This window comes from Engraulis encrasicolus, chromosome 13 (assembly GCF_034702125.1).
Source record: "Engraulis encrasicolus isolate BLACKSEA-1 chromosome 13, IST_EnEncr_1.0, whole genome shotgun sequence".
Taxonomy (NCBI): domain Eukaryota; kingdom Metazoa; phylum Chordata; class Actinopteri; order Clupeiformes; family Engraulidae; genus Engraulis; species Engraulis encrasicolus.
This window is the reverse complement of record NC_085869.1, coordinates 55,940,341-55,966,370: the sequence shown is the minus strand read 5'-3', so window position 1 is coordinate 55,966,370 and position 26,030 is coordinate 55,940,341. Positions and strand designations below refer to the sequence as shown.

Below are 26,030 nucleotides of genomic sequence, written 5' to 3'. Positions count from 1 at the left end.
GAGAAGTCCCATTTTGGGTGCTTTTTTTGTTTGGAGGTGCATATTGAAATGTGTAAAATTTTTAGGCTTAGCATTAAAATCACTTTGGCCAAGAATCATTTTCATGTATGGGACACCTTAGAGATGAGGAAAAACATTATTGGGTTTTGTTCTACCTCCGGTTGGGGTATCTCGAAAACGAAGGCCTTTTTGGGCCCATTGTCACTAGCCTAAAAGTGTAGGTTACAGGCTACATGTAGACATGATTGGCAACATTTATGTCTTTTTAGGAGCACATTAGGAAGGCTCAGGAAAGTCTCCAAAATATCCCAGTTGTTTTTTATTTATTTATTTATTTATTTATTTATGGAGAAGACTACAGTTACGCTACAAAACACAACACGGGCAAACAGGGTCAAAAAGACCCAAGGGGCTCTGCACTAGTGATAATGGATGTAATACGAATCAAATATCAAAAATGATGAGGGTGTGGTGGCTCAATGAGCGGCGACGCCATACCATTAGGGGTCTTACACACCAAGGCGGTAAAGCGTCGCGGAACGGCCGCGTTTTTTACCGGCGTCGGTGAAAATACATTGAAACATATCTGTCCTTACACACCAACCGGCGGTAGTCGAGTGTCAGCGGCGCGGGAGCCGGCTCCGCGCCGCGCTGCATTTGGAAAATAGAACTCGAGCGTATTTTTCACAACAGCGACTGGCGGTGTCTCATTCAAATGAATGGCAAAGTAGCATGCTAGCTTTGGCTGTGGGGAGGGTTTTGAATAGGACTGGCCGCGCACGCCGACGCTGTCAGTGTGCAAGGCAGAGAAAAGCACGCCGGCCAAAACTAAGCAGAAAGACCGCGTCCGTCCTGCGACCGTTCCGTTCCGCCTTGGTATGTTTTGGCCCTTAGGGGTCTTACACACCAGAGCGGTAAAGCGTCGCGGAACGGCCGCGTTTTTTACCGGCGTCGCTGAAAATACATTGAAACATATCTGTCCTTACACACCAACCGGCGGTAGTCGAGCGTCAGCGGAGCGGGAGCCGACTCCGCGCCGCATTTGGAAAATAGAACTCGAGCGTATTTTTCACGCCGGCGACCGGCGGTGTCTCATTCAAATGAATGGCAAAGTAGCATGCTAGCTTTGGCTGCAGGGAGGGTTTTGAATAGGACTGGCCGCGCACGCCGACGCTGTCAGTGTGAAAGACAGAGAAAAACACGCCGGCCAAAACTAAGCAGAAAGACCGCGTTCGTCCTGCGACCGTTCCGTTCCGCCTTGGTATGTTTTGACCCTTACACCACCATACATTTCGCCAGAGACCATGGTTCAGTTCGGGCCCAAGGTCCTTTGCCAATCCGTCCTCCCTCTCCGCTCATTTCCTCTCTCCCACTGTCATGTCCTGAATAAAGGCATAAAAGCCCAAAGACTCATCTTTAAAAAAGGCCTATCAAAAATGCTGAGGCCGTATTTTGCAACACATCAACACATACTGTAATGGCAGCCGAAGTACAGGACGAATGCATTTGTGGCTCTGTATGCATTATGATACATGTCGACTACGTAAGCCCCCTTAGAGTGTATGTAGTATCTTGAGGTATGTTGAAGTATGTTAGAATAGTTTCAGAATTTCCTTCAAAGATGTCAGTAGAGTTTGAACATAATATAAGAGCTTTTTGTCTGCCCTGACTCGACAGAGTTAAAGATTGTGCTGCTGGGACAGACAAATTCTGGGAAGAGCTCATCAGGAAACACGATCCTTGGCAGACGTGCGTTTAGTACATTTGGTAGAACTGCTCAGTGTATGAAGAGAGAGGGAGATGTAGCAGGGAGACACGTCACTGTGGTGGAAGCTCCAGGCTGGTGGTGGGATGACGTAACACACACACTGAATTTGACCAAAGAGGAGGTTAAGTTCAGTGTGTCTCTGTGTCGTCGGGGACCTCACGCTCTACTGCTGGTCATAGATGTGGAAAGACCATTCACAGAGAAACACAGAATATCCATTGAGGAACATCTGTCTATTCTGCGTGATAGTGTGTGGAGTTACACTATAGTGCTGTTCACCCATGGAGACCAGCTGGGGGACACAACCATCGAGCAGCACATTGCAAGTGGAGGAGAGAGTCTGAAGTGGCTGGTAGAGAAATGTGGAAACAGATATCATGTCTTCAACAACGAGAGGATAGATGACCACATGCAGGTGACAGAGCTGGTGGAGAAGATTGAAGAGATGTTGGCAGCAAAAAGCAATAGTGGCAAAGGTAACAAAGTCAAAGTGATGTTGTACCAATTGCCTCGTGGTTTATTTCTAATCATTTCCATTACCCAAAAAAGTAATTCCTTGTGGATTTTCAGTGCCCTGCATTAAACTAGTAAGGTGAAAGTTAGACCAGAATATTTTTGTTCCTGAACCAGTTAATTACATTCCTGGTAATTAAAAACCTTGTCATTATTTTATTCTTGAACCAGTTAATTACATTCCAACTATGAACTTTGGAGGCAAAAAGCCAATAAAAAATTACAGGAATTCAATCACTTGATCTACCGCTCATCGAGTGTTAGTGTACAGGATTTGGTGCAAATCCATCCACCCGTTCAAAAGTCCGGCAGGCGGACAGAGGCATAATGACTGAGGGGATAATGGTGTGTGTACTGTACTATTTAATTTATTTCTTTGACAGTGAGCGGAGAATCCAGTTCTTCCCAGACCTCAGCCAGGTCACTTGTAAGATCCGACAATAAACTGTTATTTCCTGTGAAAAAAGCTGCCAGCTATGGGGCTCTTCCCCCTAACAGTAAGTGATCACCACCAACATATTACATTATTACATTACATTGCATTTGGCAGACACTTTTTTAAACCAAAGCAACTTAAAATCGAGGACATAATCCACCATCACTAGTACAAACAAAGTGCACAGGATGTTTGTTTTTAAAGATACATTAACACAGGCACACATCAGCTCAAGCATTAGTGTAGATGGTCTCTCTTGAGACCAAGATAAACAAATTTGCTTTAGATTGTTTCAAGCATGTAGGGTGGTAAACAAGTGAGTTTTGCTTCTCGATAGTCATGCATAGTAGTGGGACTGTCATGGTTTGGGGTTGAATGGATGCTGTCAACATTGGAAATCTGAATTACACCTAAAAGAAGCATCCATGTCAACATGCACTGTGACTACTGAAGCAAATTATGATACTCTCTCCATAGGATTTCGTTCAAATATCACACCAATGTATTTAAGCCAGGTGCAGACTGAAAATGTTAAAGTTCAATGTAAAGAAAGGTTGAAATGCACACCTATCACGTCCCTTTTAATCCCTTTTCATTTTGAGACGATTCGGGCCAACACGGCCCCTTCTCCACCGGATTTTAATCTGGGGTCTACTGTACTCACTTTTGTGGGTACATGTTCAAACATTAATGGCTGTATTATTTTTTTTGTGAGCAGTTTTATATGTTATCAGGTCACTAATCATTGTGTCAAAGTGACATTTCTTTAATCTTGTCCTATGAAAACTTACAAATCTGCAAAAATGTGTGGGGTGTACTCATACTGTATCTGTACGGTAATTTGATCTGTCATTCTAGCTGGTCATTTAGTTATATTTGGCTTTTATCTGGTTCCACAGTGAGCAGAGATCCCAGTTCTGACTCCTGGTCTGACACCAGCTCAGCATATAACTCTACGACAACTCTTACAGGATATGACATCGGCTCACTGAGAAGATCACAACTATCTCTGGAATCATCTCAGAGTTCTGGAATCGGATCACTGATTTCTGGTTCTGTTTGGAGCTTTGACTCTCGTAGAGATATGCTCACAGCCCTGCCCAATGTGGGAAAGGCACTTTCTGAAATATCAGATAGCCAGGAAGAGTCAGACCTCAAAGACATAAAAGGAAAAGAAAAATAAGTTCTGTAAAGAGCATTTACATTTGTGTTTCTGAAAGTTAGGGGGCTACAGCCCCCCAGGGGGTGCATTGGGGAGCCCTATAGGGGACAGTTGAGAAGGGAGGTTGCTCAGTTGCCAAAATTAATTTCTAAAACTAAAACACGCGTTGGCAGGTTTATGAGGTCATGGCGGGCGCTTGTTCAAAAAGGTTGAGAACAACTGATTGACATGAATGTTTTCCTAAACTATAAGTGCTGAATGAGAGATGGCTTCTGATATTCCACGGCTGTTGGGGGTCTGTGTAGCAGAGTAGTGAAGAGGCCATCAGCCAAGCCACCTTCTTGTCATTTCTTTGCTCCCTGATTTTTCTTAGCTCTTCCCTCTCCCTATCTCCTATCCTTCTCCCTGCTATGCACTCTGTCTTCGTCTGACTTACTCTGCAGAGGCTCCCGCTGTCTTTTTCTCCTGAATTTGAAATTAACAATGGATTTGGTCAACTGGTCTATCAACGCAATTGACACCATCTTTTCGAAGATCAAAGTGGGTTCGGGGGAGCCCAACTGTCCAGACGGGACATCGGCAGCTGGCTACGTGATGGACCCGTGGGGGAAGTGGCGCATCATGTGTCTTGCTCCGATGGACGTGGAGGACATTGAAGATTTATACATCTTTGGCTTTCTGGTGACAGGCTTGTTGGGAATTGGATTACTCTTGGGCCTGATCTACCGCAACTGTACGAGGATCGCAGCAGCTATTATGGGCCCCAAGCTGCGCGGCTTGATTGATAAGGTGGGCAGTGAAGTTCGAGCACAGAATGTGGTTGTGAATCGCGTTTTGGAGAGTTCTGTGGCTGGTCACCGTACGATGGACAGACTGTTGGAAGGGCTTGTGGCCGTACAACGCCACCTCGAAGCTATGGATCGCCGCATTGATGGACTTGTCGCACACAACCGCCAAATTGAATCGATCGGGCTGGAGGCAAAATTGTTGGAAATTCATCTGTATTTGAGACGTGTGGCCAGTCACATGCGTATCCCTGCAGAGCAGTAAAAAGGAATGCCTGCAATAACCCAAACATGAATCTAATCTGTCTTTGGCGCCCCAGCAAATCAGCGACCTGACCTAGGTCAGGACTCATCTATCTCTCCCTGGAGGACAAGCAGTGTCAGGAGACTCTGCCTCCCTACCCATCACAATGGACACCTGGTGTTTGTTTTGGACTTGCTGTGGACCAGGCCAAGGCCGTCTCTCAGGCGGATAAGATCTGGTGCACAGTGGGGATAGGACTACCCAGTGCCACCCCCCCCCCTCCCTCAACTTCAACGCGTCCTCTGTCTTATCTGCAACCCCTCTCCCTTCCCCATCTCCAACCCCCCCCACCCCCACCCCCCGGTTCATACGAATGTTTGTCTCTACTGCTTTTTTTGCTAAAATATGAGGTTTTTTTCATCTATGCCTTGATGTTAACTCTATAATATGAAGACATGGACAATTTTTTTACCCTCATCCTTTCCCAATGTGTATTAAACTTGAGCCTAGGTGGTGGAGGTGTGTTAGTGGCAGCGCCCGTATGAGCAGCGGCCCTGGGGTACATGTACAGTGTATTCTAAAACGCAATTTCGTTGTCAAATTTATTTGTCAATGACAATAAAAGCTCTTGATTCTTGATTCTGATTGATTCTTGATAAGATAGTGTAGCGCCGAGCCCCTTGAGTGGACTGTGTGTGTGTGTGTTGCCCCAAAGGATATCCTCTCTGTCTATCTGTGTGCGTGAATGTTGTTCCCCACTCCCTTGTGTGTCTTCTAGAATTTTGTGTGTGCCAATCAGTTTTGGGGTGGGTTTTGATTGGGGGGAGGTGTCCGGGCGGGAATGATTAAGGCAGAGCCATCTAATAACAGAGTTGCGCAAACCGGGGACCAGGAAGTCGGTTGGTGATGTGATTCGCGTAGATTAAAATGTTTCTTAACAGTAAACTTCTGTTCGTTGGAAACTAACACAGAACCATCACATACCAAACAAAGATTAAGTACAAACAAATTACATTACCTTTACCACATTTTCTGTGTTCTACGGCCACCTCCTGGAACTAAGTAACTTCTAATAGAACTAAAGTCAATGGGGATTTCCATGTTAACGCTCCGTGAGGCTCCATGAGAGCCGCCATTGCTGTGGAAAGATTGGTCCATAGAGGTCTATGGGAGTGGCGTAACTCTGATATTAGATGGCTCTGAGTTATGGGATTAGATAGGACTGATATTGATAAGGGGCGGGTTATTGAGAAGGGATCAATAATGTTCATAACTGTTAATCAGAGCTGAGGAGAACTTGATTAAGGGCAGATGTGTGACAGTGTGAGTGCGAGTTTATTTATTGTTTAGTGTAGAGTGTTTGTTGTTTTCCTGGGGGACACCTCCTTTTGCCCGTGTTACTCTGTGAGAGGGCAGGGAAATAAAAAGAAACCGGTAACTGTATCTGCTGCCTCCGTCATCCCTTTGAAGTGGTTAATGCTCGGCGCTACAATATTATGCTAAAAAGGAAATAAGAATACTAAGTAGGGCTGTAACGATGCACTCCGATACACCCCATGATTTTTTAATTGCATCTTTTCAAATTATTGAATTTGTTTTTAACATTTGCCAACATTATAAAATGAAATCATAAACAAAAACTAAGATCGTTTTATGTAGATTAGGTTACAAAAGGATACTAATAATTAAAAAAAATGATAATCTGAAGTTTGGAAGCAGTTTTGAACTTTGAAGGGGTGTATCACGATACTGCGCTCTTGAACCACGAAACATTACCGTGGCTCTGTGTATCGCGATTTTACCCTACCCTTGCCAAGCCTTGCTAGTGAACGATTAGACGAGATTTTGAACACATACATAGGGGTCAATTTTGTTTTTAAACAGTTGAGCAAGTGGTTAGTAGCACTTTTTTACTTTTGTCATCAAACTATATCTCACTGTATTATAGTAGTACAGTATCTAGAGCAGCACAGTATAACAGTGCCATGGGTGTTGGACATAAATCCCATCTATTCTAAACAGGCACTGTGCAATTTTCTTGAATCCATGGTTATGCTGCATAATTTTTCTTTTTTTCTAGACTGAGTGGCATCTGACTCTGATAAGATGTGTACATAATTACATAAATATTGACCTACTAAGCCTGTGTGTGTGTGTGTGTGTGTGTGTGCGCGCGTGTGTGTGTGTGTGTGTGTGTGTGTGTTCTGCTATGCAGTTTTGATTCGCTACAACGCTTAAACTTGCTGACATGGTTCAACTACTTCAGGAAAAAAAAAGAAGTTCTAGTGTTCTGTGTCCAGAAATTGTGTTTCATCTTTCCCCTTCAAATGTATGTAATTTTTAAAATGGAAATAAATACGGTATGCCAGTCTGTGGTGTATGGACTAGCTGAGAGATTCACCCTTCAGCCCAGTCGTCTTTGAAAACTTTTATCTGCGTTTCTGAACCACAAAAAAAAAGAAAAAAGCATGACCCATCACAAAAAGTCAAAGCCAATTTAATACCATGGCAAATAACAGTTGGTGGGGCAAAACAATTGTAATACAAATCAGACAAATGATCATCTGCATGACACCAACACGTGCATTCTTTGAATTTTCACTGCTGCTTTTACTGTCATTATCAAATGCCAGTCTCAGGCGCGCACGCGCACACACACACACACACAAACACACACAAAGACAAGCAGAGACACACACACACACACGCACGCAACGACACATACACACGCAAGTAAAGACACACACACGCAAAGACAAACACACATCTGCTATACACACACATTCTTGCACACGCAAACCACTTACACAGGCCAACAACCTCTCTCAAACACGCTGAACACTGCCACTGCTGGTGGCAGAGCCCATGATCCAGACCATACACCGTCCGGGACCACAACCGGGTGCAATGAACCCAGCTGAGCCCGGGGAGCACTGCAGTGAACGCCTTCCTCTGCACTCCAGCGACACTTCCTCACGCCTGCGCAGTAAGGCATTCCAATTACCATGTTGGTCACCCACCCCAAGGAAGCAGAAGGAACCGAGCACCCAACCGCCACTAGGAACGCCCAGCCAGGACATCAGGACTGGCCCCCCGGGTGACTACGTCCGTCATGCCCACAGTACTCAGAGTTCACCACCAATCTCAGACGTCAGCGGAGATCAAGTTCTCCAAGAAGAAGAAAGAAATGTGCCTCGGCCAGAACTTGCTGGGAGACAGAGTGAAAGAACAAACATCAGAAGAGAGCTGTTAAGCCAAGCTTCTACTCTACCCTACTCTACATGCAGTGGAGCTGCAGCCATGGTGTCATCAGGATGGTTGAGGCCGAGGCCGAGGCCAAGCTGAACCCTCTTGACCACAACGGTGACCGTGTCAAGGCGAAGATGTACATGACAGTGCTTGCAGCACGGACGAAGAACTACTTCCACAAGCACTGCCGAATAAAGGTCAAGACGTGGCATCACCAAGTAGACAGCCAGACCATCTCTGGTGCAATAACAGTGTGAAAGTTATGGATGCCAAACCTTCTATGCAAACGGGAGTTGGCAATATCTAGGGCAGCACGACTGAGATTGGTGATGGATTCCAGGTGCTGTGAATATAGCAGGCCAGCATCAGGTCAGTCCTGAAGACCTATCTGAAAGTTCCAAGTGAAAGTGTGGTGCACAGTTCCTTCAGTGACCAAGGAAGTCAGTAAAATACGTTGCTAAACAAGCAAGAGACATTGTAACAAGAATGCAGAAGGAAACATTCAATGCAGTACTCACCCGAAGTCAGCTGAAGGCACAACACGCAATTGCAGTTCAGAACAAGGCACAGTCCAAGTCTAGAACTCCACCACCAACAGTAGCAGCACTCCACACACATTCTACACACACACACACATTCTACACACACATTCTACACACACACACACACATTCTACACACACACACATTCTACACACACACACACACACAAACACACACACACATTCTACACACACACACACACACACACACACACACACACACACACACTTTGTGTGTGTGTTTGAGAGATAGTGTGGGCCAGTGCAAACACATGCATGCTTTGTAATGATGTAAACCCAAAATAAAAAGCTGCAGTGAACATTCAGTCCCTTACACACACATACACATGTATCAAACATCCACATCCTGTATTGTAGAACAAAAATAAATTGAAAAACAAAACTGTTGAGATCATGCCAGTAAGAAAATGTATGTATGTATGTCCAAGTTGAATGTTCTACCTCACCCCTGGCATTAGTTTAGATTCTGACCCCCCCTGTCTTGTGTTAGTTGGTTTGTTCGTAGGTCTAGTTTTCACCATTTCAGTGCACACGTCCCCTCTGTGGCGATGGTTAGAATTAGTATGAGCGAAGTAGATACATACATGCATACACAAACTATGTCCATGATGGTGGTGGGGGGCTTGAATAGGGCAGATGATAGTCTGATTGTTGGGGGTTGCTGGTTGTTGGTGACTGAGCGGCGGGGAGGTTGGAGGAGAAGAGCAGGGTTGCTGTGAGGAGAAGGGCTGGATTGTTGGGAGGAGAAGAGCAGGGTTGCTGGGAGGTGAAGAGCTGGGTTGTTGGGAGGAGAAGAGCTGGGTTGTTGGGAGGAGAAGAGCTGGGTTGTTGGGAGGAGAAGAGCTGGGTTGTTGGGAGGAGAAGAGCTGGGTTGTTGGGAGGAGAAGAGCTGGGTTGTTGGGAGGAGAAGAGCTGGGTTGTTGGGAGGAGAAGAGCTGGGTTGCTGGAAGTAAGGGGCTACTATAACAATACTGGCTGGCCCCTGCTTCCCCTGGCTTGGTGGCAGGCTTACGGTATAGGGCCTGGGTCTTGAGCTTGATGGGCTCCCCTCAGGTGTCCTGCTCCAAAGGCTGGCTGCCTTTCAGGGTGGCTACCCTCTCGGCCAGGCCACAAATACTGGGGAAGAGCAGGAAGTCATACATGACGGCGCACATACCACCACAGATCATGGGACCCACCCAGTGCACCTACAGGAGGAGGGAAGAACATAAACCATATTCAGAGACATTGGTGCAAGACAGAAAAATTTGAAGACATGCAGTGCACGGCACATTCTGCAAAAACACCAATACACAATGTAATACCTAATTTAATTGAATACTTCTTTACACACATACAGTGCAGACCATATACATCTACATATGACCTGAAATTAGTTTACAAACAATGAGAGGGTATAAGCATGTTATTAATGTATATACATTTTTTCTTACCCAGTGGTTCATGAAGTTCCTCTTGAACATAGCAGGGGTGAAGGCTCTGGCAGGGTTCATTGCAGCTCCAGTGTAGAACATCTGAAACAAACACAAAAAAGTAAGGAAGCAAGATAATGTCGCACTCTAGATGTTTAGAGAAATCACCCCAAATAGAACAGTTCAATGGTGAGAGCAGGTTTGCACATTGAAAAAGATACTAAGGTCAAGCAAAGGGAGCTTTGTCTGACAGCAGAGCAGAATTTTCAGGGTTCTGCCTGCGCAGGTGTCACAGAAATCAAGCTAAATCACACTAAAGTAAATTCTTGTGAAGGTATGTTCTTGTACAGGGGTGGAGCACAAAATTCCCTATGTTCAAACAGCTCTAATGGACCCCTTTATATTATTAACAGGCTTACGTAAAACCAAATCCCTGTGAGGGCCCCTTCCACAGTGAGAATAATACAGTTGACAAACCAACAAAGTGAGCAAGGGATCAAATAAAGGCATGATCAGAATACACTTACTATTAAAGTTATAGACTAACAGAGACAAAATATAAATAAGAAACCCCGGAAAGTAAGATTAAAGAATATCAAAGAATATATAAATTACATTTGTCTTCTTTGGCTAGAGGGGTCAAACACTTATTTACCCGCAATGAAATACAAAGTACTAGTTGGAAAAGCCCTTGCTCTCTAGGACAAAGATCAGATGTTTTGTGTAAGTTAGTTGATGACAACATTTGTGTACATAAAGGAAGTTTGTCTTTTATTTGCAGATCATCTGTAAATCATTAAGATGTAGTGGCTGTAGCTTGGCAAATGGGTGCTTTAGTTCCCTCCAGACATGATGTACCCTACAGTAATTGTGTGGAGACTGTCTAGGCCACTTCATGACCTTAATGTGCTTCCCATAGAGATATAATATTAGACTAGAGGTGACCCAATCCCCTTTTTCATGACAATGCTGGTAGCCATTATTTGGAGGTAGACCTGAGAAATGTGATTGAATGGAGAAGGCAGCTCATCGCTGTCAAATGGCTTAATAATGTGAAAATTCCCATCAACACACTACACAAGGACAATGGTTAAAGTGTGTTGCTAAATGTCTACACTATTAATATAAACTGATATTAAAATGTACTTTATCGACTCATCTGATTTAAGTAGCTATTTAGCCTGACATTTCAAATCTGGTCCTTGATTAATGCGTCATTTCATATTCACACAGTTTTAGTCCCGTTTTGGACAGAGGGGGCAGTGTTCTCCGTTGATTTGCATTGACTGAAGGTACCTACACTAATTAGGAGTCTGATTGATATGGTGCTGGTGACCATTTCCAGGAGTCTTTAATTCAGATAAGTTGTTGGAATTTCCCATCAGGTCTGTGGGACCAGAACTTTTAATAGCTGGAAGGGTGTCAAACACTTATTTCCCTCAATGAAATATGACTAAATATGTATTCTTTGAAGTTCATTTCTGCATTTTCTTTTAGAGATTTTGTCTCTGCATGTTAGAAGACACCTACCATGAAAATGATAGACTATTCGGGGCGCTGTGATGCAGCGCGCTAAGCCCCCCAACACTTGGGCTTGCATGCCCAAGGGTTGCACCCAGGGTTCGAATCCGGCCTGGGTTATTTGCCATCTCTACCCCGACTCCCTCTCCACATTTGCTTCCTGATGCTCTTCACCGTCCTATCTGAAAGAAAGGCGAAAAAGTCCATAAAAAATCAAATTTAAAAGAAAATGACAGACTATTCATGTCTTTATTAGTACGCAAACCAACAAAATCAGAAAGGGTGAAATGCTTATTATTCTCACTGTAACTGGTGACTCAGCCAAATGTTGTTCCCTTATTTATGACACCTCTTTATATGCTATGAGAAAGAGGGAGCAATGCAAGTGTATGTGTGTGACACTCACTCTCATGAGGTGTGCCATGCTGACAAGCCAATGGCCATGGGAGAGGAGCCCATGCATCCATTCCTCCTCTCATCCATCACAGAGAAGATGCAGATGACCAACTGCATGGTCAGGAAGACCACTGTAGTGACCATGCCAAGCTGGAGCTATTATAGAGCGAGAGAGAGAGAGAGAGAGAGAGAGAGAGAGAGAGAGAGAGAGAGAGAGAGAGAGAGAGAGAGAGAGAGCGAGCGACAGAGACACAGTCTCCGTATTCATTGGACATCAATGTGACACTGACAGTACAGTATTTAAGGGTATTCGCTCAGGTTAAAAAAGTTAATGTTAACATAAATGTTACATTGGCTTTTTACTCACCACACAGCAAAAAAACGATGGAGGCTGTCAATCAAAGCAAGCCTGTGCCCAGGCATGGACCACCGCAACACCTCCCACTCGATCTTGGCATGGGAAGTTCGCACCAATCAGACGAGCTGGTTTCTGCAAACTTGTTCCTCTACTGGGAGGAGGATGATGAGCGGTCGTACATCCCTATACACAGTGTGGTACCTTGTGGGTCCTCCCACATGAGCACATCCACTTTCATACAGACATCCCGGACAATGACTTTGGAGCGGTCACGTTGACCATTCTTGCAAGCTTGAATTGCTCCTTCAATGAATTTTGGTCGCAGAGTCACATTACATCTCTCCAATAGTAACATTTCTTCTTGAAGTGTCCCACTTCATGTGTAGATTCTGAGCGCTGCCCCCCTTCCACTGACAAGTGACACGGTGTGTATTTATGCCTTTGTCTATGTCAGTGCTGTTAGTCTGAATGTGTACTTCGCTCTCACTTCGCTCACCTTGCACATCATTGCTAGGGGGGCACAGAGCCACTAACGGACATATACATGTTGTACGCACGCACACAATCACACACACACACACACACACACACTATACTGTCCATGATGGTGGTGGGGGGGGGGCTTGGATAGGGTAGGCCTAGATGTTAGTCTTTGATTGTTGAGGTTTTCTGGTTGTTGGTGACTGGGCCGGGGGGAAGTTTGAGGAGGAAAGCTGGATTGCTGGGAGGAGAAGAGCTGGGTTGCTAGAAGCAGGGGGCTACTGTAACAATTCTGGCTGGCCCCTGCTTCTCCTGGCTTGGTGGCAGGCTTACAGTATAGGGCCTGGGTCTTGAGCATGAAGAGCTCCCCGCAGGTGTCCTGCTCCAGATGTCAGCTGCCTTTCAGAGTGGCTACCCACTCGGCCAAGCCGCACATGCAGAAGGAGAGCATGAAGTCGTACATCACCTGCCTGCATGAGGAGGGAAGAACAAAGACCATGTTATAGTTAGCAGCAGAGACATTGGAGCAAGACCGAACAATCTTACGACATTGAGACAGTGCATGTTGCATTCTGCAAAACTAATACATAATGTAATACCTACCTAATTTAATTGAATACCTATTGACACACAAACAGTGCTGCAGACCACATTGCATACTTCTTGATACACTAACAGTGCAGACCACATGATTCTATATCTGACCTGAAAGTAGTTTACAAACATGGGAGGGTATACGCACGTTTTTAAATGCATAATTTGTAAAACAAATTCTTACCCAGTGGTTCATGAAGTTCCTCTTGAACATAGCAGGGGTGAAGGATCTGTCAGGGTTAATTTCAGCTCCAGTGTGGAACATCTGAAACAAATAGTGTTCAGAGTTGAGTATAAGCTTTAATGTTAAAAAGTAAGGAAGCAAGATATTGTTGCAGCCTGGATGTGAAGAGAAATAAGCATGTGTGGACCCCAATAGAACAGTTTAAGGGTAAGAGTAGGTTCGCACATTGAAAAAGTATTTGATCCCTAGCTGAATTTGTTGGTTTGTCAACTGATAAAGACATCAGTCTAATCTATAACTTTAACGGTAGGTGCATTCTAACAGACAGAATATCAAAAAGAAAATCTGGAAAATAACATTAAAAAGGTGCACTGTGTAAGATGGTGGCCAGAGTAGGTATTGCAACTATGCTGGTCATTGAAACTGTGCTGTCTACTGTGAAATTGGATCTTTTCATGAACATTTACTAAATAACATTTACTAGAACTAATATTTACCAGTATGACCAAAGTACATGCATTTTGCTGCTAAAAATGTCTATTTCTGGAAATACAAAATATTGGCCAATGGAGGGATCCCCTTTTCATGTATGAAAACTGCAATTTGAATAATGAACTAGATTGCATTCTTACAGAAAATGCTGGAAGTGGGCTTGCCTTTTGGGGCAGAGATGAGCCTTTTTATTTTTGATATCTCTATACAACAAACTACTATTATATTGAGAAAACAAAGCTAAAAGAAATGTTGGAAAAATCCATCCACCCAGTCAGAAGTTATGGGTCAAACAATTCAGCCTTCTTGGATTCAGCCATCTTGAAAGTGTTGTAGCTCCGTGGTTCATGAAGGTTCTACCATTGTTTTCAATGGGGACCCAAACTTGCACAAAATCGCCAAAAACGGAAAAACGACAAGAGACACGGACACGCTATATCAGAACAAATGATCTCCAAGCCGAGCCGGTCGTTTTAGTGTTTGAACGGTGTCTATCTCGAAAGGCCTAGGAGGAGATCCATTTTCTATTTTTACAGCCCTGCACAAGAGAAGCAAGAAGGCAAGCAAGCAAGAAACTGTACTTAGAGATCACTATAAGCGTGGCAAGCCCGCTTAATAAACTGTACTTAGGGATTACTATAGGCAGGACTTGCTCTGCAAGCCCGCTTAATAATAAACTGTACTTAGGGATTACTATAAGCTGGACTTGTTCTGCAAGCCCGCTTAATAATGAATGAATTCGGGCCTGGAGTTTGGGCTGACCATGTCAGGGTATTGACATGATTGCTTCTGTTCTGACAATGCCCCTGAATGCTGAGGAAAGGGTTTTTTTTAGAGAAGGACAATGCTCCGGCCACTCAGCTTGCCAATCATGGATCTTGGATGGAGGACCACCAGATCAATACCCTGACATGGTCAGCCCAAACTCCAGGCCCGAACCCCTTTGAAAACCTCTAGAATGTGATCAAGTGGAAGCTGGATGGTCACAAGCCATAAATCCAAGCTCAGCAACTTTAATTCTTGCACCAGGCCTGGAAAAAAGACATCCAAGAACAATGTGAAAGACTATTGGAGTGCATGCCAAAATGCATGAAAGCTGTGACTACAAATCAGGCTTATTCCACCATTGATTTCTGAACTCTTCCCAAGTTAATACATTACTACTATGCCGTTTTAAGTTAATATCAACTTGTTTTCTTTGGCTTTTTTGGGATTTGGAAACATTGCATTGTGTTATGTTTGTATTATTTTGACCATTTGAGGTTTTCTGCAAATAAATAATCTAAATGACAGTATTTTCTTTTGAAATTCGGAGGTAATGTTGTCAGTAGTTTATAGAATGAAATAACAAAGATTGTTTTTTACTCAAACACATACCTACGCATAGCAAAATCAGAAAAACTGAAAATTTCCAAGTGGTCTCAATTTTTTCTGCGGCTGTATATTCTTTGAAGTGATTTTCTACATTTTTTTTATATTCTGTCTCTCCGCGTTAAATGCACCTACCATTAAAATTAGACTATTCATGTCTTTATTAATACGCAAACCAGCAAAATCTGCAAGGGATGAAATGCTTACTGTACCTGGTGACTCAGTCCAGCGCTGTCCCCCTATTTTGATGCACCCACTTACGTGCTATACAAAAAGAGGGAGCAATGTGAGTGTATGTGTTTGAGACTCACCCTCATGGGGTGCGCCATGGTGACAGAAGCCAATGGCCATGGGATCCATGCATCAATTCTTCCTGACATCCATCAGAGAAGAGATGCAGATGACCAGCTGCATGGTCAGGGAGACCTCCACTGTGGTGGCTATGCCAAGCTGGAGCTATATAGACAGAGTGAGAGTGAGAGCAAGCGAGAGATTTATCTGACAACGTGACACTGAAAGTAGTCTTAGGCTAAAAACATTAATGTTAACATAAATGTTACATTGACTTTTTACTCACCACGCAGCGAGAAAAGGCTGGCTGGCTCTTGCTTTTCTTGGCTGGGAAGCAGGCTGATAGGGTCTGGGTGTTGAGCTTGATGGGCTGCCTGCAGGTGTCCTGCTGGTTCACCTCCAGGGGCCGGCTGCCTTTCAGGGTGGCTAGCCTCTCCACCCATACGTGTGGCCTGGCTAAGAGCATGAAGTCGTACATGATGGCGCCCACACGTACGGGCGAAGAGCATGAAGTCATACATGATGGCGCCCATAGCGCCACAGATCATGAAACCTGCCTAGTACACCTGCACAAGGAGGGAAGAACAGAAAACCATATTATAGTTAAATGTAAGCTGCAGAGACATTGGAGCAAGACAGAACAATCTTAAGACATACAGTGCATAGCACCTTCTGCAAAACACCAATACAAAATGTAATGACTGATTTAATTGAATACTTCTTGACACACCAACAGTTCCCAACACTGCATAACTGAAATGCATAAATTGTAGGTATTTTTTCTAACCCAGTGGTTCATGAAGTTCCTCTTGAACACAACAGGGGCGAAGGATCTCCAGCTCCAGTGTAGAACATCTGAAAGAAGCAAATCGTGTTCAGACAAAAGACAGTAATGTCAAGCACAAGGAGGTTTTTTTTCCTGAAAGCAGAGCAGAGCAGACGTTTCAGGGTTCTGCCTTCATCAGTGCACAGGTGAGAGCACACAGCACCAATGAAGGCAAAACCCTGAAACGTCTACTCTACTCTGCTCCAGAGTTGTGAACTCGGGTCATGTGACTTGGACTCGAGTCCAACACGAGTGATTAATATGATGACTTGACAAAATGTCAAATGACTTGTGACTTGACTTGATCATCAAGAGACTTGACTTGGACCTCATGACATTGCACAAAGACTTTCCCCTTCCCATGACGCTTCCCGTTGTAAATATTTTATCTATCCAGTTCAACAAAATTGGAGCATTTTCTACAGTTGATTTCGTAGAGCAGACAGCGCAAGCTGCCAGCAGCAGCTACATTTTAACGCTCTGTCTTTGAATGCCCAGAGCACTTTAGCATGACATAGTAGAGAAGAGTATTATTGATCCCGAGGGAAATGAAGGTGTCAAGTAGCATACATTACATACATAAATACAGACACAACGATATTACACATACTGTATATTCACAAATATTCACCATCTCCCTATCCCACTCACACATACACTTGCACGCACACTAAAAGTGTCCAAAGTGTCTACGTACACATTTTAGCACAATTTAAGAGTTAAGCTACATTCAGCACTGTTGCCAACATGTGCAGCACTTTGAGCATTATTTAAGTAGATAGATCAAAATAATTTTAAGGTCACATATCTTTCATATCTTTGAATCATTTTATGGTTTCATTGGGGTTTCATTTCTGGTGAGTTAGAATGTCCATAACAAAGCAACAAAATCAGGTTTCAAGGTTTGAAATTATTATTCTAACTAACTGGTGGGCCCTGCGGACTCAGTCCAAAATGTTGACGCACTTGTTTATAAACTATGACAGAGAGGGAGCAATGTAGGTATGTGGGTAACTGTATGATACTCACTCCCATGAGGTGTGCCATGGTGACAGAAGCCGATGCGTCGGTTCCTCCTCTCATCCATCACGGAGAAGATGCATATGCCCATGACAAGCTGTTGCACAACACACGAGCACACACACACACAGGAGAGAGAGAGGGGTGGGGGGTAGAGAGAGAGAGAGAGAGAGAGAGAGAGAGAGAGAGAGAGAGAGAGAGAGAGAGAGAGAGAGAGAGAGAGAGAGAGAGAGAGAGAGACTTCATCCGACACCAATGTGACACTGAAAGTACACAATTTAAGGGCATTCTCCTAGTTAAAAAAAAAACAAATGTTACATTGACTTTTTACTCACCCCACACATCCAGTGCAGCGAGGACCTGTGGAAGGTGTCAATTAACGGGTCTGTGCCCAGACACCACCTGCCGCGACACTTCCCACTCGATCTTGGCATGGCGTGACACAGGAAGATCGCACCCATCAGGCAAGCTGGTTTCTGCTAACTTGAAAGAAGAGTGGTCGCACATCCTGATGCAGTGTGGTACCTTGCGTTTCCCAGGACCTTTTGGTTTGCTTTGGAATTTTCACTTGACCACATCCGCTTGGAGGGAATTTCACATGGATATCCTGGACAATGCCTTTGGACTTTGCACTCCTGCAAGCTTGAATTGCCCCCGTAACGCATTTTGGTCGCAGAGCTACACTACATCTCCAACAGCAACATTTCTTCTTGTAGTGTACCACTTGCTGTGGATGAACAGGTTCGGGCCTATATGTTGGCTCCAGGACTTCAGAACAGGCTGACATGTGTTTGCATTTCTTGCAGTCTTTTGAGGGGGTAGATGTTGATGACTGTTTTGAAATCGCCACTGTTCTCTTCAAAAGCCCCTGCACACATTCCCCCCATTTCCCTTCCCAACACTCTGGAATCCAACAGTCGCTCCCCATGTCCATGCAACTGCCCTGACAAACTGAACCAGACCGCTGAAGTGCCCTTCATCCAACAGCTCCTGGACTGCTGCCACTGCTGGTGGGGCAACCCCAGACCTGGACCACACGCTGTTCCGGACAGCAACTGGGTGCCATGGCCCCGGCTGAGCTCAGGCGAGTACTGCAGTGAATGCCCTCCTCTACACTCCAGCAACACCACCTCCTGTCTGCACAGTAAGGTATTCCACTGACCCTGCTGGCCACCCACCCCAAGGAAGCCGAAGGAATCGTAGACCACACCGCCACTCTGAAACCCCAGCCTGGCCATCAGAACCAGCCCCCCGGGGACTATGCCCACAGTACCCAGAATTCACCACTTATCTTCGACATCAGCGGAGATCAACTTCTCCAAGAAAAAAAGAAATGCGCTTCGGCCAGAACCAGACAGTGAGAGAATCACTCACCAGAAGAGAGCTGTTAAGCCAAGCATCTACCTCCCTACTCTATTCTACTCTACTGGTACTGTGCTGTACCTGAGGTGGAGCTGTAGGCACAGTGTCATCGTGAAGCTAGTTGAGGCCAAGGCCAAGCTGAACCCTCTTGACCACAAGTCAAGTTGAAGAGGTGCACAGCAGTCTTTGCAGCATGGATGAAGAACTACTTCCAAAAGCACTGCCGAATCGAGGTCAAGAAGTTGACACCTAGTTGACAGCCAGACCATCTTGTGTGCCATACGTAAGAAAGTTATGGATGCCAAACCCTTAAAGGAAACGGAGCTGGCAAAATCCAGAGTAGCATTGACTGAGATTGGTGATGCATTCCAAGTGCTGTGAACATAGCAGATATCAGGCCAGTCCTGAAGACCTAACTGAAACTTCCAAGTGGCAATGTGGTGCGCAATTCATTCAGTAGCCAGCACAGTCAGTAAAAGACATTACTGCACAAGCAAGATACAATGTCACTAGAAATGCCAAAGAAAACATTCACTGCAGTACTCACCCGAAGTCAGCTGAAGGCACAACACCAAACTGCAGTCTAGGACAACACACAGTCCAAATTCAGAACTCCCCCACCCACAATAGCAGCAGTCCAAGAGCTAAGAGCAAAAGGTGCTTCAGCAGTCTGAGACGGCTGGTCGGGACAGTTGCATGGACATAAAGAGTGGCTAGGTCGGTGGTTTCCAATGGTGCTTTGGTTTTCCACTGTCAAGTGTATATCAGCACTGGGTTTTCCACGTTTATGCACAGACACAGGATTCCATTCGTCTTGTCTTTTTCATTGATTTCAGTGGTGTGGATGTCCTGAAGTCTTATTTTTTATTTTATTATTATTCATTACGATAGTTTTATTTTTGTTTGAGTTTTTTCTTTGGTTGGCATTTTCCCCAACTTGTAAAAAGAATGAAGACTTCTGGTGGAGGTTTAAGGCACTATTCCACTGGAAAGGATTTCCTTTTTTGATTTGGTTGAGTTGTGGTTAAGTCTATTCCTTAGGTTAAAAAAACCTGGAGGGAAACATGCGGGCAGACAAAAAAAAAGAAATGAGTTATAGGCCTACAGAAATGTGCAAAAATGCTCATGTGAAAACATGCAGGAAATGTGCAACCATGTCTACAATAATTCAAAAATAAACTTTGCAACGACTACAAACCAGATTGAATAAGCACAAGCCCTCGTGATTTACGAGATTGTAGGAGCAGACCCCATCGCGGTAGTAGCTAATCATCAATGGAGCAGAACGCAAGTCAGAGCCATAAGGCCTACAGAGATAGTCTATCTCCTGAGACCTACCCATCGTGCTACACATTCCGAAAGGAGTTAAAACAAGCGCTTACCGGCTGCCTCGCTTAAGAAATTACGTTTGTAGCCTACAATAAATCGTCTTGGCTTGGTTCAGGCAAGCCCGGCAAAGTCTGTCTAGCTTCGAGTAGTCTTCCAAACGGCCAAACTGGTCTAGAGAAAGCCTAATTATAAACCTGCACTCCAGTTTGCCGCGCAAACCAAATTGAAATCAGCTGACACGACACAGCTGACGGTGATCAACCGGCTCATGCCTTCATTAGGCCTAATTCGCTTCTACCAGTTCACGGCTCTCACCAAATTACCACCCCTTCTTTTGCCTATGTTTTCTCCCGTGAACAAAAAACATTGTGTACAGAAACTATCAATTTGACTTAGCCTATAGGGCAGGGCTATTCAATTAGAATATCATTTGGGCCACATTTCGAAACCAAGAACTGCAGTCGGCCCGCACATTTTCAGACATCACAGCCACTGAAATGACACTTAAAATCAGTAGTCCACAAACAAATTTTAAACATGTTCCTCTAACCTAAAACTTAACCACATTGAATGTGAATGTATAAGACAAGCAGAAGATTCACAAGCAAATAATGTGTTGTACTGCAATAACAAAACTGAAATGTATACTGCTTCAGTTGGGGGTCTTGCCTGGGCCGCATGTGGACTGCATCTGGGCCGCATGTGGCCCTCGGGCCTCCAATTGAATAGCCCTGCTATAGGGCCTACAATGACATTGATTGAACAATTCAATTCCGAGAAATGAAATGAGAAAACAAAAAAAGCACAAACAAACAAGAAAGAAAGAAAGAAAGATCCCTGCTCTAGTATGACACTGACAGTGGTGTTACTTTAGATTAGATGATCCCTTTCATCATTATTTTCGAACAGCTTTGCATTCAAATGTTGCCAATTGGGCCGGTTTTAAGGCCTGCAAATGAAAGCAATGGCTGACATTGCATGAAAATGAGCAGGTCTGAGCAGGGGATAGAGTGTGGTGGAAAGTGCGCACATCCAGCAAAAAAGCATCAGCAGGTGCCAAATCAAAAAACTGTCACATGTAGGAGCGGGAAAGGATCTGCACACTGCTTGCAAAAGACTTAATTTATTAGAGGCAACGTTTCAATCATAGATCTTCTTCAGGCATCTTACACAAGTTAAAAAACAGTCAGAATAAGTAGAGAAGGCCTACACAGCTGATTGGCAGTCAGGCAATCAGCTGATAGTCAGCTGTTCTAATTAGGCCCAACAATTGATGATTACAAACAATCATGGCCTGCAGTCAAGTGATGGTTGTTCTGACAGGCATGTTAAAGAGTTAGACACATACAGCAAAGAAGACAAAGCAAAATAACAAACATTTTTTTTAAAAAAACAACAATTATAGGCATTTACATAGTGATCATAGAATGATCCATGATCAAGGATCACAAAAAAGGTTTTAAATCAAAGTCCAGGTTAAGGCCTTTGGGTGACAAGGTATTGAGGTGAAAAATATAAAAAGCCTCTCGTCTTAGAAGAATATTGTTGATATCCCCTCCCCTTCTTGGGGCTTTTACATGTTCAATCCCAAAATATCTCAGTGAGGAGAGATTGTGTTTCATGGAATTGAAATGCACGGCAATAGGCTTTTGTCATCATGAGTTCTTATACTGCTCCTATGTTCTGAGATCCGGGTTTTCAGACATCGTGGTCTTTCCTATATATGCCAGACCGCAAGGGCATTTAATCATGTATATAACATTTTTACTGTTACAAGTGATTGTGCCCTTGATATCAATCTTTTTTCCAGAGTGCGGATGGTTAAAGTTAAAGTTGCCTTAAAGCTTTAAGTAAAGGTTTGTCTTTTGTTCCCACCTCTTATTCACTAACTTGCACTGTAGGATGGTGGCCAGAGTAGTGCTCATTGAAACTACTAGAAATAAAAGTGTATGTTGTAAATCTTGTCCATGCATCTTGCAAAGCTTCACTAACGCACCATTTGTGGCCTGAGAGTGCCATCTTGTGGACAATGTGTGGTGCAGCATAAGTAGTGATATCAGTTGCACCTTTGCCACAGTGCAGCCTGGGAACCACGCACAAAGACAATATGTCAATTTGCTTTCCACTGAGCAGTGGTAGAAGGACGCAAGCAGCCTCTGGCAGATGTTGTGTTATTCTTAGGAAATAAAGTCTTTGCTGTGCCTTCCTCACTAGCCCAGTGGTGTTGACACCCCAGGTCAGGTCCTCTCTGATGTTAACTCCCAGGAAACGGAAGTCTGACACCCTTACACACACCCCTTCAATCACAAGTGGCTGGATGGCAGTCCTCTTCCTCCTGAAATCCACCACCAGCTCCTTATTATTATAGCAGAATGGCAGTGTTCAAATGCATACACATTGCAACAGTCAAGTCATTTTTCATTTATTTATTTATTTATTTTAGTTTCAGTTGTGTACTGTAGGCTATTCCTAAGTTAGGCTATCCCTTGGTGTTACTGTTTTAAGAATGAATAGACATACGCAGGAGCCTGAAACATAGCGTGAATACTGAATGAACACAGCAACACCAAAATGAGCCTCAGTTTAAAGCAGGGGTTCCCAAACTAAGGCCCGGGGTTCGGATGCGGCCTGCCAGGCCCCTTTGACCGGCCCTCCACCTCTCTGCATCTCACCATTTGAACTGGCGCAAAGAAGCAATCCTCACAGAAAAAAAAGATAAAATATATTTTTACAAATATTTTATTTTGTTCATCAACAGGCCTTCCTACAGTTTAATGTTCACTAATTCCACCAGAAGTTTCTTGTCTTGATAGTTTCTCATCTCACTGTAATATAAACAGACCTACCATTTCTATTGTATCGCTCCTAAACTGTCAATCACCATATGTTTCTAACCTTTCCTTGCTATTTTACATGGTTATTGGAAATTAAAAGGAATACCTGTGGTATTTCAAATTGAAGTACTCTCTCACTTCTTTTGCAAATCACTTGTAATGATGAGATATTTTGTGCTATTAATTATGAATGAAGGAAGCGAAGGACCGCACTCTTCAGATTTTTCTCTGTTTTTTCGCCTACAAACGTTTCGGGCAGAGCCCTTCTTCAGCGTGTAATGGCGATTACTGTGCTAGAAATTATGGCTATAACAGGCAGTGGCCTAGTATACAGCCCACATGATTGATCCCGGCCCCTGATCACAGTCAGGAACGATAATGTCGGCCCCAGAGAAAAAAGTTTGGGGACCCCTGGTTTAAAGTTTGAAGTTGAAATGGAAAATATAGGCTACAAGATATACAAGAGTTGTTGTCCCTTTTGCACACATCTCGTGTAATGTGTGATGCTCTGCTCATATCAAGTTTGATAAGGATTCATGGTGAGGAGGATGCACACACACACACACACACACACACACACACACACACACACACACACACACACACACACACACACACACACACACACACACACACACACACACACAGATAGAGGTGAGTAAACCAATACTGCAGAACGACCACTGTGTGTGTGTGTGTGTGTGTGTGTGTGTGTGTGTGTGTGTGTGTGTGTGTGTGTGTGTGTGTGTGTGTGTGTGTGTGTGTGTGTGTGTGTGTGTGTGTGTGTGTGTGTGTGTGTGTGTGTGTGTGTGTGTGTGTGTGTGTGTGTGTGTCCGCGCACTGGCTTGAATGGGCATGTGCTTGTGTGCACATGGATTTAGATAAGGTGAGGTCTTCATGGGTTCCAAATGAGTGAGCTCCAAATGAGCCCCAGTTTCTCGGGTTCAGACTAAAACAAAATGGAAAATTGGACATCAAGGTGGTTCGGCGTGCACTCTGACAGGATTGCCAACGCACAGGAGTAGCCTACTCTCCTGGCTGGGACCCGATGGAACAGCAGTAGCGCTAGAAGACATCGTAGGCCTATCTCCATCAGATATCCACTCTGGTGGTTCTGAACTCAAATAACTCACCCTGCCAACTACAAATAAACATTAGACATTCAATCCTAGCTTACATCACAGACAAGAACAAAGTGTGCAACATTGGAAAAGTCTAACATTACGGCACACCTTCAATCTGCTGGTCAGTCTCACATTCTGTCCTAAAAAACAAGTCCATCTCAGAAGAAATTCTCATTTTTGCAATCAAAGCAAGACTACAATGCCTCCCAACTAGATACAATTTGCCAACATGGTAGGCCAACCCCAATCAATTCTAGGTGGGGTATTTCAATACTCCGGTCCACAAGGTGGCGGTATTGCATTACAACGTATTGCAAACCGGGTAATGAGGAAGACCTGCAATGTTTGGATGGGAACTACAGCAAAAATGATTTGAAGATATTGGTGGTCTACTAAATGCCCATTGTACTGATATCGCTTCAGTATGGAGAAAAAGAAGTTTGTTGTCAACTTAGATGACTCGGTGTTCACTAAAGAAAGATCGCCGGTAAGTCATTATGTTTTTTGTTGTTGTTGTTCATGGTGCAGATCATTAGCCTGAGACCGACCGTCCATAGGCTACTATGCTGCAAGCATTGACAGTAGCTGCAAGTGAGTTGCAGTTGGCAGCCAGTTGATCAAAAGTCAAAGTGTACTTAATTGTCAACAATCTATAAGTGTCTGCACAGGACATTGAAATTGCGTTTGACTAGACTCCTATGTGCGGTGAAAACTGATTAAAAAAAAGACGCACGCACCTCACACACATTCACTACAGCCAACTTGTAATATGCAGGTGCCCTCCCTGTTCAAAGCATCTGGTGCCAACGTCCCCAAAGATGGCCCAGGCCCCTCAGCACCCAAACCAGCCGGTCAGGAGCTGTCTTACGCACAGTTTGTCATGCAGAGAAAAGGTACACACACACACACACACACATACTTGTTTCCATGGTTCATGGGGACCACGTTTTTAATCATCACTTCTGGGGACCACCCTTTCTAGAGGTCCTACAAGTCTGAAAAAAATCAGGTAAAGTATGCATTGGTCAGTAAGCCTAAACACACCTTCAAACCTTTGAAAATGCAATGTAGTGTTTTCCCCATGCTTTATGGGGACTTCCGTAAAAACGGGTCAATGTGTTTACAGGGGACGCTATTTGCATAAATTTACATACTTCACACAAATGTGTATTTTACTTGTGGGGACCTCTTTTTTTTTTTTTTTTTATGCCACCTTAAACAGGGAAGACAGACAGTGTGCATATATTTGTACCTTTGGTTGTAGCAGCATATTGTCCAATATACATTGAAAAACAAAAACCGGTACACACAAGCAGCAACACTCAAGTCCGCCTCACCCATACACACCTTCATGCACACATCCAAATGTCAGCAATTAATCAACAATAACAAAAAGAGAAACCCTCCCACCCCAGTGAGTGATCTGCAATCTGCAAAACATATTGCATCTGGGAGTTTAACTTCTACTGTAGCGGTATCTGGAAAGATGCAGATTGACTCGTGTTGTGCAAGTGATGAGGATGATTCTTAAAAGGATGGCCATTGTGACAAATTTCACTATTATAAATACTACCCATGTCAACACATTACCTTTTGAATCGGTTCAAAACCTTCATGGCTATTTAAAAAATGTGCTAACAGGGTAACAGCTGTGCCTGAATGATTAGATCTGTGGAACTAACTCCAGTATCCGCTAAATATATGGAGACTGATTCCA

The 26,030-nt window shown here is 44.0% G+C and overlaps 1 protein-coding gene and 1 pseudogene across 1 annotated transcript in view; one reads left to right on the top strand and one right to left on the bottom strand.

Moving 5' to 3' along the window:
• Positions 1-9,552: 9,552 nt before the first annotated feature.
• On the bottom strand, positions 9,553-16,202 carry LOC134461901 (lens fiber major intrinsic protein-like; annotated as a pseudogene).
• Positions 16,203-24,615: 8,413 nt separating this feature from the next.
• Positions 24,616-26,030, top strand: part of ercc1 (excision repair cross-complementation group 1) — a 15,639-nt gene continuing 14,224 nt past the window's right edge. The window contains exons 1-2 of the mRNA XM_063214350.1: positions 24,616-24,800; positions 25,089-25,206. Of these exons, the coding sequence (XP_063070420.1) occupies positions 24,738-24,800; positions 25,089-25,206 (181 nt within the window). The 5' untranslated portion in view covers positions 24,616-24,737. The remainder of the gene's footprint in view (positions 24,801-25,088; positions 25,207-26,030) is intronic.